General features: G+C 43.0%; 1 protein-coding gene across 2 annotated transcripts in view; it reads right to left on the bottom strand.

The window, feature by feature from the left end:
• Positions 1 to 13,569, bottom strand: part of rab3gap1 (RAB3 GTPase activating protein subunit 1) — a 41,510-nt gene extending 27,941 nt beyond the window's left edge. For both annotated transcript variants that reach the window (XM_085361137.1, XM_085361138.1), the window contains exons 1-11: positions 13,522 to 13,569; positions 13,376 to 13,431; positions 11,163 to 11,241; positions 10,935 to 11,067; positions 9,889 to 9,967; positions 8,666 to 8,785; positions 5,356 to 5,521; positions 4,266 to 4,365; positions 1,714 to 1,795; positions 1,461 to 1,529; positions 433 to 506 (exon numbers count right to left, since the gene is read on the bottom strand). In XM_085361137.1, coding sequence (XP_085217263.1) covers positions 433 to 506; positions 1,461 to 1,529; positions 1,714 to 1,795; positions 4,266 to 4,365; positions 5,356 to 5,521; positions 8,666 to 8,785; positions 9,889 to 9,967; positions 10,935 to 11,067; positions 11,163 to 11,241; positions 13,376 to 13,431; positions 13,522 to 13,539 — 976 coding nt within the window. In that variant the 5' untranslated portion in view covers positions 13,540 to 13,569. The remainder of the gene's footprint in view (positions 1 to 432; positions 507 to 1,460; positions 1,530 to 1,713; positions 1,796 to 4,265; positions 4,366 to 5,355; positions 5,522 to 8,665; positions 8,786 to 9,888; positions 9,968 to 10,934; positions 11,068 to 11,162; positions 11,242 to 13,375; positions 13,432 to 13,521) is intronic.
• Positions 13,570 to 13,859: the final 290 nt, after the last annotated feature.

The following is a 13,859-nucleotide window of genomic DNA, read 5'->3' as shown; positions in this document are numbered from 1 at the left end:
CTAACTGCATGTCTTTGGACTGTGGGAGGAAGTAGGAGGCCCACACATAGAACAATGAGGAAAAAAAGACACTTTATTTGTCCTTCACTATGTTCTTTCTATCGGTAGCTTGATTACATCCGTCTTATCTGCTGCGTATCATTTGATGCATGAATTTTAGCTTAGAAATAGTTTCCTCTGTGCTGTTTGGACAAAAAACAAAGCCATAAAAAGTCTTCACACATCACACAACAATGTGTATGTTTGTAATGGATCCAAGTGTATTAGCAACCAGAAAAATACAACATTAAGGTCAGTGCACTTAATGCACTGACCTTAATGTAGTATGTAGCGGTGTGTTTGAAATCTGTACTGACTAGTAAAACCTCTGTGGTCTGCCCCAAAGCATCATGGTCTCTGCCCCTGAGTGTCCCACTGATCAGTTTAACTTACCCAGTAAACACTGAGGATTTTCAGCCGTCCTGACTCGAACTGACCAGTGAGGAGCTTGAAGAGGGTCGAGGTCACTGTTGGGTGATAAACAGAGTAAACAGTAGAGGAGAGTTTCTGATACACTTTTAGTTAAAGGGTTTTTATAAGTAATGAGTCATGTTTGATTACATGTGACGTAGTCCTTCACCAGTAATCAAGATAATTACAGATGTAAGCATTTCCTTATGTCACACTCAGTTTGTCCCTTCATGCTTGTTAGACCTGTGCCAGCTCTGTTTGGGCCTTACAATCAAACCCATGTACGTTTACCCTTTTAATAAACTGCTCCACCCATTTCCTACTTTACGAGTGAAATATGAAGCAATGCAGTGTGTACACGGATGCAACACTCAGTGCTCAGCGCAGCGTTTTGTGTGCTATAGTGCAAGTGAACAGCTCACTCCCATCAAAGCTTTTCCATTGGATCGTTAACACAAACACCAAATGTCAGGAGGACATGCGCCTCAAACTGGAGTTGTCTTTCTAGCCCGGGTACCTCATCACTCAGTGTGGTGCACTTTAGCCCACGCTAGCATCAGCTGTGGTCACTGGCTGATTAGTGCTGGTTTCTATGGGCTCAGATTGTGGTCAATTGTACTTGCAAATCAAATGTGTAGTTGTGAGCTTTGTAACCTTGTAAGCCAGACTATCTGAAGATTTTATGTTTGTGCATCTACAGATGAGAATTTGTGTGTTTGTAAAAAATATTTACACGAGTTACAATTTTTTTTTTGTTAAGGTCGTCTTACAGACACAAAGCAACAAACTGGGTGTAAAACTCTGCGCTCAGGTCCCCTGGCAGTGTGTGAGTTTGAACTCACAAGTACAAAATATTTATGACCACAATTTGAGCCCATCGGTTTCCTCGTGGCTCAGCTGGTGACACAGTTGCAGTGAGGCTGAGTGTTGCGAGGTAACAAAACGAACTAGCTGGTATATTGCAGCTGCTCTTAGTACAGTACACCAGAACACTGCACACACAGCCTTACCTGTACACGTCATTATCCACAACTATGCCTTCAGTAAGATGAGGCCAGGTTGTTGCGAGATGAAGTTCACTACAAAAGTGAAAAACAGAAACACAGTAACAGCAAACAAAGTAAGTCTTCCTCAGACCCACAGATAAGGATGATGATGAAGAGGCTCCGAGACCACGTGATAAGCAACAAAGCCGTCACACCGACTGCTCAGTGTGCAGAAAACATGTGACTGTAATTTTTAGAAAGTATCATCAGTTTTTACCTTATTGGCTCCTCACAGGCACCGAATGGAAACTTCCCAAACTCCACCCCCCCCACCTCGCCACCAAGGAGCGCATCAAAATCTGCCAGAAAAAACACAAAAAAACTGAATAATCGTCCAAACAGCAGAGCAGGCAGTCTGTCACCAGAGCCCACCCAGGGCGTCCTCACAGTCAGGGAGTTCAGTAACACAACCAACCTCTGTTTGTGACACACACACACACGTAAAACATATTGAACGCATCACCAATTGTCTACATATATTTCTAAAGGTGATGTTCACATGAAATTCTCACTAGATGTTGGTAACAACCCATCCAATCCACACATGCAGAGAAACAACTTTAAATCAAACAATATAACAAATAAACTCGATGTATTGTGAGTTTTTCTACGTACGATGGTGAAAATTCAAAATCCTGCTCCTCACATACAAGGTCTTAAATAAGGCTTTGCCAACTCCAGGCCTCGAGGGCTGGTGTCCTGCAGGTTTTAGATCTCACCCTGGGTCTATACACCTGAATCAAAGGATTAGTTCATTACCAGGCCTCTGGAGAACTTCAAGACATGTTGAGGAGGTGATTTAGCCGTTTAAATCATCTGTGTTGGATCAAGGACACATCTAAAACCTGCAGGACACCGGCCCTCGAGGCCTGGAGTTCGATGCCTGTGTCTTAAATAATCAGGCCCCATCTTATCTTAATGACCTTGTAGTACCATATCACCCTATTAGAGCACTTCGCTCTCGCTCTGCAGGCCTACTTGTTGTTCCTAGAGTATTTAAAAGTAGAATGGGAGGCAGAGCCTTCAGTTTTCAGGCCCCTCTTCTGTGGAACCAGCTTCCAGTTTGGATTCAGGAGACAGACACCATCTCTACTTTCAAGATCAGGCTTCAAACTTTCCTTTTTGCTAAAGCATATAGTTAGGGCTGGACCAGGTGACCCTGAATCCTCCCTTAGTTATGCTGCAATAGACGTAGGCTGCCGGGGGATTCCCATGATGCACTGGGTGTTTCTTCTTCACTCACTATGTATTAACAGACCTCTCTGCATTGAATCATATCTGTTATTAACCTCTGTCTCTCTTCCACAGCATGTCTTTATCCTGTCTTCCTTCTCTCATTCCAACCAATCACAGCAGATGGCCCCGCCCCTCCCTGAGCCTGGTTCTGCTGGAGGTTTCTTCCTGTTAAAAGGGAGTTTTTCCTTCCCACTGTCACCAAAGTGCTTGCTGATCGGGGGTCATATGATTGTTGGGTTTTTCTCTGTATCTATTATTGTACGATACTGTGCAATATAAAGCACCTTGAGGCGACTGTTGTTGTGATTTGGTGCTGTATAAATAAAATGGAATTGAACAGGTAAAAATATGGCGACATCAGGAGTTTCAGACGGTGAGAGAATGAATCTCGCTGCAAAAGTAACGATGTTTTAAACCCTGCATGTCAACGTCTCCCTGCACACCAAGCAAACATTAAATAAACTGTTTTATAGTCACTGTCTCGACTTGTTTCTGTAATTTGATGTCATCCATTTTTTTTATTTTTGTCATTTTTATAGGAACAACAGAGCAGCTTTTTCATTTCAGTCGTTTTATTTTGACTCATGATTCTTTTCTTGACGTCGTTTTTTGTTGCTGTGATCTTTTGATGTTAAAGTCTAGTGTTGACCACAGAAAGAGACTTACTGTGATTATACTGTAATCTGTGAAAATCCTCTGTGTGCAGCTGATGGTTAAAAGAAAACATTTCAGTTCATTCAGATCATTTTTATGTTGACAATAGAAAACCATCCTGAATGGTCGGTTTGAATAAGTGCAAATTTAGATCCTATATGGTTGAAAATAACTTAAACATATCGTGATTTATTTCGTGTTTTGTGATATAGCAAAAAAATATTGTGATATTACATTTTGCTCATATCACCCAGCGCCACCATAGATGTCCATACATGACGTCTAACAATGAAGAATGACACGGGGGAAATGTATTGGACAGAAAGAAAGGTGCAAAAAGACACATTTATGAGTAATTACAGAGCAATCCTGCCACTTAGTGCAAATTAATATCAGCCGGTTCAGTCCCAACTATGGCCTCATTAGCCAGGTTTCACACAAGAAGCGTCTCATGATGGGTAAAACCAACAAGCTCTCTCAAGACCTTTGCACACTTAAGACTGATGGCATCGGCTACAGAAGAACTTCTAAGTTACTGAAGGTTCCAGTGAGCACTGTTGGGGCCATAAACCTGGCGTTGCCCCTGCAGGGTTTTTATTTATTTACGATAAACCAGCCACGACCAAGCGCTCCCCACACGATTTCAGACAGACGAGTGAAAAGACTTATCAGAAGAACGACCTGGAACCAGCAGGTACAATCGTTCCACAGGAAACAACAACATGACCTGCATCACACACACGACTCCTAAAAGCCACTGGCAGGGTTTCTGGATGTCAGCCACTTGCTGACATGTATTTAAAAAAATTTAATAATTTCTTAATAATAATATTACATTTTTTTTATTTGTGTATTAATACCATAACATGTACTGCCTACCTGGAGGCTGCTGTGGCCATGAATACTGCTGCCAGTCTTGGAGCACGTAGGTGAAGCGAATGGCGATGTTGACTGGAGGCAGAGGGAACAGGGAACAACCCTGATGACAACAGGAAGACATCAGCTCATGTTTATGGTAACAAGCTGCAGCATTAATCTCTCTGTACAGGCATGGATTACACCTCGTCATTGTCGGCTGTTTCTGGGAACATACTGAACACATTTAACCCTCATGTGTGGATGATGACAACATCAATCAGGATTTTTATTCTTCTTTAGGAATGAATATAAGATTTTTGAACTTCATTTTTTAAATGTCCACTTAGGTGGACAACATCGGTTTTGACTTATGAAGGGTATGGAGACATCAGTGTGTAGTGTTTCTGTGCAAGTTTACCATCAACATCAACACAAATACAAGAAAACAGCCTTTGAATAGCTGCAGACCACTGTGCATGAAAGGGTTAAACAACGTGATGTCTGGGAATCCATTGTGTTTCCAGGAATAGGAATAAACAAAGTTCAAACAAACTGATCATTAAACCAACATCCACTTCCTAACAGTCTTTATTTTATTCACAAATTAATTTCACAAAAATCCAGAAACCGAATTTACACAGAATTAGACGTCTTCTTCTTCCTCTTCTGTTTTCCCAATGTTCACATAACTAAGCAGTGTGCTGTACTGTTATCAACCTGCTCTTTGATGAACTATTACAAGAATATATTCTTATTATAAGATAAGATGTTTGTGTTATTTTCAAGTTGAATACAGTTTTTGTGTGACTGTCAGAGCACAGCAGGAGGAGGAGGAGGAGGAGAGACTGTACATGAGCAGGAAAAACCAGATGAATAAATGTTTTAGAAAATACATTTACATGCACTTCGTGGATGCTTTTATGATTATTAGTTGCATTTAACAGGATTCACATCGTCCTAAAATGGTCTGGAACAGGATGCTGAGGTGATACTTGTAGAACATGGGTACATGACGCTCTGTGGCTGCACAATTTTAATTTTTCTTTATTAAAAACAAACAAACAACCTTGAAATATGATCCATATAAAGATGTTTGTTCCAGAGCACTTACTATCTTAGATTTGAAGATGTCGAGCAGGCCGGACAGGTGGTTGTACTGCACGGGCGCTCGACGCAGGTGAACGATCTCAAAGTCGGTGCGCACGCCTGGTCCTTTGCACTCTCCGGCATACATCCGCCTCCACTTCTGCTGGATCTGCACAAACATCGGCACCTGACTGAACACAAGATAAACAGCAGAAGGCATTACTAGCAGGATCTCTGGTACACGCCCGACATCCAGCTTCAGTTTCTCTCAACCAGCAACAATCCAGCTAAACTAAACAGTCCGACTGAAACACAGAGCAACAAGCTGCAGAACTGCATTGTACTGGCATGTATGTCAGCACTGTCACTGCACGGACCGCTGAGTGCTACACAGACTGGTTTTAATATGTTGTGTTCATTGGCGTAATCTGGGGCTGCAGCAATTCATCACTTCTAAAAAAAATCCTCCAAACCAATTCTTTGCTGCGATGCTGCGATGCAGCGTGCTCTGTAGCACAGACTTGTTCAACGATGTAAACGTGTGTGAGGGATAGGTCAGTAGGTAGAGTGGCTGCCCCGGGATCAGAAGGTTGGGGGTTTGAATCAAGTGAAAAGCTAAGCTGAGGTACCCCTGAGCAAGGTCCCTACACACTCCCCAGGCGCTGCATTGGGTGAATGGGTTAAATGCAGAGTTATTTCGCTACGGCCTACGGGGACTAACACATATACATTATTCAGCCACATTTGTGAGTATAAACAGCCATGCAAACCAAACTTATTTAGGAGCAGCATGTGAATAAAAGGTCTGACAACGTTAAGCCCACACATCCCCAGTGTTAAACAAAAACACTGATAACACAGCAGCAGTGATGATGACGCTGCAGTTTGACGTGGAGCTGAAGTTTACACACTGACAGGAGCAAAGAGGCGTTACTGAGACGGTGAGCTCAGGTAAAGTGAAAGAAAACTTCTTTCAGCAGCGCTGCTCTCGTGATCATCATTAAAACCTTTATTCTGAAAGAGCTCGTCCTCCATCACAGCAGGAAAGCTACAGAAGTCAGGCTACATTCAAATATGTTGATGAACTATTCATTTAGTCTGATACCATGTTTACATGTCACAGCCTGCAACCGTCGCATTTTACCTGCAGCAAACAGGGGTGAGTCTAAAGGGGGGGCATGGGGTGGATGAGACCATGTTAATTTAAAGGCTTTTTAACATTTTTCAGATTGATAGTGAAATAATATAAAAAATAAAAGCCAATCTAAATGTAAAACTCTTCTTCCAGTAGAATAACAATAATAATAATAAATTGTATTTATAAAGCGCCCTTCAAGTCACCCAAGGACACGTTACAATAGATAAAAACACATAACAGAACACTGACACAATGAAGAGCAATAAAAACAAAAGTAAGAGATAAAATGAACAAACAGTGGATTCACAGTGAACATGCAGATTTGAACAGATGGGTTTTGAGTTGAGATTTGAACTGGGGGAGAACCAGTGTTTCTTATATGTGGGGGCAGAGAGCTCCACAGCCTGGGAGCAGAGCAGGTGAAAGCTCTGCTTCCCATGGTGCTGAGGCGGAAGGGAAGCACAGAAAGCTGGATAGAAGAAGAAGATCGAAGTGAGCGGGCAGAACAGGTAGTGCTGAACAGGTCAGAAAGGTAAGGAGGAGCGAGGTTATGAATGGCCTTGAAGGTGAGCAGAAGTTTGTATATTATCTGGAACTCCACTGGGAGCCAGTGAAGTTCCTGAAGAACAGGTGATGTGCTGGTAGGAGGGGGCTCTGGTGATAATGCGAGCAGCAGAGTTCTGAACCAGTTGAAGCTTATGGAGGGATTTATGGGGGAGACCATGCAAAAGAGAATTGCAGTAGTCAATACAGGAGGTAACGAGACTGTGGACAAGAATGGACGAAGACTGGGTGGAGAGAGAAGGACGTAATCTGTTAACGCTGCATACCCCACCTCTCAACTTTAAATCCATGTAGACATTGAGGGTTCTCGGGAGGGGCCGTGCTAACACCTGCTGCTCTCTGGCAGCAGCACCATGCTCTCCCATGTTTTAAATGCACCTTAGAACAACACGCAGCAACACTACACATGAGCGAGAGGAGGGAGGTTTGGGGTCTTCACACACCCCCGTTCTCTGCTGGCCATCGGGGCCTCTTCCTGGGCAAAGGGGGCCCTCGGGCCTCCGGGCCTGCGGCTCGGTTCACTCTGGCACAGCTGGCTGCCGGCAGAGCCGGTGGGCACGCCACTGCAGCCCCCCTCTGGCTTCTGCTCCGTGGCTACTGGGGTGACCCCTCGTCTGGGGTTCTCCTCAGCTCTTCCCAGGAGGGTGGCACGGATGCCCCTCCGGTGGTCCTCCTTGGGCTCTCACACTCTGGGGCCTCTGGATGTCTGGAGCCTGGATCTCCTCCATGCCTGCTTCATGCCCTGGAGAATGGGCTATGGCTCTCTACATCCTCTTGCAGACCGTTACATGGGGAAACCTTTTGAATACAAGCGCGCTGATCCACACAGGTGTGCACACGGGTGTTCACTGTTCATAGACATAAACTACACCTTTCTTGGTGCTATTTCCAAGCACATTGTGCGCTGTCTGTCCTGCGTGCTGCACAACAACATTCAATATTTAGTATTTACTGCTGTTTACACTTAGCTAGATTAATGCGATGGTGTTGTGTTTAGTATGTTGCTTTGTTTTTTTTGCTTGTTTTCTTTTCTTTTTCTCTCAACAGGTGATCCAGAAGATTTTTTTCTCTTCTTTCTCTTTTTAAGTGCCCTCTCTCGCTGTCCCTCTCCCCTTCTGTTTTTCTTTTCCTTCCTCTTTCTTTCTCCCTTTCCTATCCCTCAGTCATGTCTGTCCCGTCTGTAACAACTGAAAAGAAAATAAAATAAATAATAACAACAACAAAGGTCGATCAAATGGACCAGTACGGCAATGCCACGATGATCCATTTGGCAAAGTAAATCCATTGGGTCTCCTTGTTGGTCTTCAGACAACAATTCTGACGGCTAAAGAACCAAATGGGACAGGCAAAAAAAAAAATGCTGCATAGATGGAAACAGGCAGAATAGGTGAAATTATTGATGTGAGATTTATAGGAAAGTGAACTGTCTAGGATGACACCAAAGCTCTTAACCTGAGGAGAAGGGAAAACTGTGGCGTTATCGATAGTGAGAGAGAAATGGTTCGCCTTCAAAGGGTGAACCATCACTCCTTCAGTTGCACACTTAAAACTCAAACATGAACACACATCACACCGTCAGGAGGCACTAATGTGCTCACAAAACCTTCCACGCAGTGCGATGACCGTAACTTACCAGCCACTGTTGGCCAGAGAGATGGAGATGGAGCTTAGAAGCAGGTTGCATTTCGACTCACTGATGACGGCCTCACAGTTCGTTCCAGGGCTGATGACCACAAACTCTCGTATGCCAAACCTACCAAGACATACAGCATCACAGCAGACATTTATCCACATAGGATGGAAGAAACATTTGCTTCATTCTGTATGCTGTTAGATCCCTTGGTAACAATAAAGACCATCACTAATCAATGGGATATTATTTTACTATTACACTCTGAAGAAAAATAAAATATTCAGAAATTGTCTGAATTACCTCTTTGTAGACGCATCTATGATTCTCTGCTTATATTTACGAAGTCTTTCTGGCAACTCAAAGCCAGAAACACTTGCACTTTCTGGACTTGCTCTCTTAAATGAAAGACACACTTAAACTATATGTTCATGTTGCACTTTATGCTATGCACTGTATCTAGCTCACATATCCATTTAACCTGTGGGATTATAATATTATTTTATGCCATGTTAGACCCCTAATTAAAGATTGTGAATTATTATGTAGTTTTAGTTTGCATTATTCTCCTGAATTAGACGAAGCTGATAACTATTGCATTTGTTAAACTGATTTGCATTACATTAGACTGCTGATTTATTGTGAATGAATGATATTGTTTTATGATGCATTATACTGCTGAGTTATAAGAAATAGTGTTCGCAGAAAGTCATCGCCTTATTTGTCTGATTAGAAGAGAACAGAACATGCTGGAGAGGTTTTCTGCCCCATCTCAGCAGGAGCAGATAAACAGGGAGCCAAGGTCGTAGCTTAGGCGCCGTGTGAGGGAAAGAATGTGAATGTTTAGGCTTTATGATTAGGTGGGGGCCACTAGAGGCTATAAGAGTTTGATCAATGCTCCACCATTTTGAGATCTGATGCTGTCTGCGTACGGTGTCCATCTCCCACGCGTGTGATCATTAAAATCATCGTTTGACTCAACCCGGCTGGACCAGTGTTGTTATTTTGGTTTTTCCTCTTGTATCCATCCCCAATATTTGAATCCGTAACAAACCTAACATGCACATCTTTGCACTGTGGAGGAAACCTGCGCAGGCACAGTTACAGGATGCATCTCCACACAGATTTGATCCGGGACCTTCTCGCTGTGAGGCGTGCAGATAAATGACTCCACTCCACTTTGAGTGAAGCAGTTTTTTAGCATAAAAAGTAAAGACTAAACTTACCATCTGACCAGGCAGTGGGCTCGTGGAGGGAAATCATTGTTCATACAGAGAAGATCCTGCATTGCCAACGGTATAGCATCTGCCAATAGAAGAACTGTGTCAAAAACATTGTTCATTTTAAACACCATCTGAGGTGCATATGATTATTAAAGTGGGACATCTACCAAAATAACTGTACTGGGTTGACTTTCACAGATGCTCATTTCTGTTGCGGGCACAAGGTGGCAGTAATTTACTGTCCTGTACATCACTGGTGTCTCTAGTGATGTACAGGACAGACCCAGCTGACTTACAGGCCAATCTCCAACCTTCCTTTCATATCAAACATCCTTGAAAGAGTAGTTGTCAAACAGCTAACAGATCATCTGCAGAGGCTTATTTGAAGAGTTTCAGTCAGGTTTCAGAGCTCATCACAGCACAGAAACAGCTTTAGTGAAGGTTACAAATGATCTTCTTATGGCCTCTGACAGTGGACTCATCTCTGTGCTTGTCCTGCTAGACCTCAGTGCAGCGTTCAATTTCAAAGATGGAGCCTTGCTACCCTCCTCAGTGGACGCCCACTGCCATTCACAACCAAATAAGCAAGTATCCAGGTAACATTTCTGCTTTGCCTGCTTTTATTTGTACAAAGAAAAAAGGTGTTTATTCCTTTTTTTAAGCGGATACATCCAAACCTCGTGCTTTTTCCAAGGTTTACTTCATCAGTGTTTCAACAGTGGTGTGGGAGCAGGCTGTGGTACAAGCCAGAGTCAAAGCATGAAAACCAGAGGATGGAGGCCCACAGCTGTGCCCTGGAATGATGTTAATAATAATAAATATTTCTGCAAACCTGCAGGATAATAAAAACTAAAGCTACATAATAAAGGGTGTGGAGTCTGGATGTCAGCTTGTCATCGTTCTGATAACAAAATTCTGAAAACGTGACGGTCCTTCCACCACAGCCTGCATGTGCACTGAGCAGGACTGTCCAACACTGTCGACATCATTCACAACAAACAGTCAATGAAAAGCTGATGTTGATAATAGTGCAGACAAAGTGACTCTACCTTCCTCGAGGTTGTCCTTCCCATCATCCTCTTCACACTCTTGTTTCAGAAAGTAGTGGCTTATGTAGAACTTGAAGTCAGCAAAATTAATTTCCTGCGACTTCTCCGCCCAGGTTCCACTGGTGTATTCCCCCTGTGTTCAGATAATGCAGCATCATACGATGAAGGTGAGATACTTCCTTTCTGCATACTTCACACGCATGTAAAGATTTGATGAGTAAAAAATACCTTCTCTGGAGAAACCTTCCGTGCAGTGTTCCCTGTCAGCTTCCAATCATTAAGCACTTCCTCCACTCTGGACACAAAACTTCAGGCAGATGAACAGATTAGCCCAGCATACATGCACAGTGTCTGGTTCATGCTAAATAACCACTGAAACTAATCTTCAGAAATGAATTTCCCTCCAAGCACACTGTGCTTTAAATATTACATCTACAGTAAGCAATGAATATGACTGAATGCAAATGTTAACTGTGATTCGTTAAAGAGGCTGCAGCCATTTGAACTGCCTCTGCACACACGAGCTGCACCAACCAATGGATCAACATATTAGGACATGACAACGCAGTAATTTGCCGAGACAGTGCTTTGGTACAAACAACCATTTAGCCCCCCCCCCCTCCCCCCTCCTCGTGACCTTTGGTTAGTGGCATTGTGATTTTGGAAGGAACCACTAAAACAAGAATCAATCTGATGCTAACATTGGCCAACCAGATCAGCTGCCTCAGTGTCTCAGAGTCCCTTGTTTTTTTTTCAGTGTGCGCTCGTGTTTCTCGTCATTTAATATATTTATTTAAGGGCTGGCTGTAGCTCAGGAGGTAGAGCAGGTCAGCTGCTGATCAGAGGGTTGGTGGTTCGATCCCCGGCTCCCCCAGTTTGCATGCCAAATATCCTTGGACAAGATACTAACCCCGACTTGCTCTCCGATGCATCCATCAGAGTATAAATGCATATGTATGATAGTTAGAAAGCGCTCACCGTATAGATAATAGTGAGTGTGGCATGTTGTATAGACCACTTTGAGTACTCCAGGAGAGCAGGCAAGCGCTGTATAAGAACCAGTCCATTTATTTTATTACTGATTTTGAGGTTGAAAATTCCGACTTTTGACAGAGTGACTCTAATCTGTACCATCTAGCTATATTTAGTTTATTGTCACCTGACAAACACAAGGAGCCACAGCCTACTGGTTTACTGCTGTTTTGTTTAAAAAACAAAAACAAACAAACAACAAAAAACCCCAGCCTCCAACAGCACTGTAAACAACGGTAGACGGGTGCATAATAAGCAGCGAATAATGCAGAAAACAGACTTGAGATGGGAAACTTTTCTTGAAGCACACAGAGAGAGAGAGCTGTACAGGAAGTGTGATTTTATTGTGGTGGAAGCAAACCAGCCAAAGTATAAGAGATTTAATGACGATGAGTATCAAACGTGAAGCCTAGTCTGGATCTTCTTTTGCTGCTGGTTCAGTCAATTTTGGTCAGAGTGACAAAACCTGCAGCTCAGACTCTGTGAGCGGTCAGCTCATACGTCTGTGTACGTGCCGTCGGGTGAACGGTCCACGCTCTGTGTTTACGTCTTTGTGTGGAACCCGTGCAGCTGCTCTCATTTACTGTTTCAGCTGTTTGGTGATTGTTGAAATCGTTTTGTGAGGTTTAACCTGAGATTCTGGAGTTTCTGGCAAAATACATTTATATTTAAAATCGATTCAGGATTTAATGAATCAATATCACTTTATTCAAGCTAAAATCGATTTTAATTGGAATATCGATTATGGAAACCCACTCCTAGTTCAAACTTCTGGCTCAAGCCCTAACAAGCAGGTGAGTTCCTTATTGACAAATGTGTCTAATTACAGGTCAGTTCTTGGAAAATGCATTTTATTTAACGCACATTTTGTAATAATACATTTTACAAAATGTGTCCGGCAGCCTCGCCTCTGTCAGTGCGCCCCAGGGCAGCTGTGGCTACAATGTAGCTGCCATCGCCAGTGTGTGAATGGGTGCATGACTGAATGTAGTGTGAAGCGCCTTGGGGTCCTTAGGGACTAGAAAAGCGCTATACAAATGCAGGCCATTTAGTTGGCTATAGTTTGTTTGGTAATCAATATCCAGAAGATTATTTAAAAATGGCTCACACATATGGCATCAGTCTTCCTATTCATCTACACCGGAAGCACATCTATATCTGTGCAGTGTTATAGTTTTAGTGATGCTGGTGTGCGATATCAGAGTGGTGGTAAATGTATATGCACAGATACACAGCCTCACTCTTTAGCTTGACTATTTGAGGTTAGGTTCGCTGTAATATACAATCATGTTGTTATGTTTAGGCCTGAAGAAATAAATGCAGGTTCGTGTCTCCCGAGGGCGAGCTGTGCGGAACACGTAAAGCTGTGGACTAATCCTAGTTTTCAGAGTAATGACCAGCTGGCTTACCGCTCCCACTCGGACGCAGTGGTGAAGTCGGTGATCTCGAAAACCTCCGACTCGGGCTGCAAAACACAAACGTAAACGTAAAATCAGCTGTCGTATTGTTACAGCGCGCTTAACAACCACACTGACATGTTACAAAACAAACTCACATCGCTATCAGCAGCCATGTTGTTGCCTTTGGCTGCCTGATCGGTTCCGGAAACTAGGATGTTTTTCTACGCATGTGCGAAAAGGTGGTCGCTTCCTCTATAGTTCTTTCACAATAAAAGAAAACAAACAAATTCTAAATTCAGTTAAATTTTATTTGTGTAGCGCCAAATCACAACAACAGTCGTTGTGCAAAACTCATTCAGGCATTTAATGACAGGTTTCAAGATGTGAAGAATATCCAAAAGGAACTGGAGATGTTTGCTACGCCGTTTAATGTGCAACCATCTGTGCCAGACACTTTCCAAGTGGAAATAATTGGGCTGCAAAACAACTACGA

Source organism: Diplotaxodon limnothrissa, linkage group LG8 (assembly GCF_057381915.1).
Source record: "Diplotaxodon limnothrissa isolate DT_005_m linkage group LG8, D_limnothrissa_male_GT1.1, whole genome shotgun sequence".
NCBI lineage: Eukaryota > Metazoa > Chordata > Actinopteri > Cichliformes > Cichlidae > Diplotaxodon > Diplotaxodon limnothrissa.
Note: the sequence above shows the minus strand (reverse complement) of the source record. Positions and strands in the feature narration are given on the sequence as shown.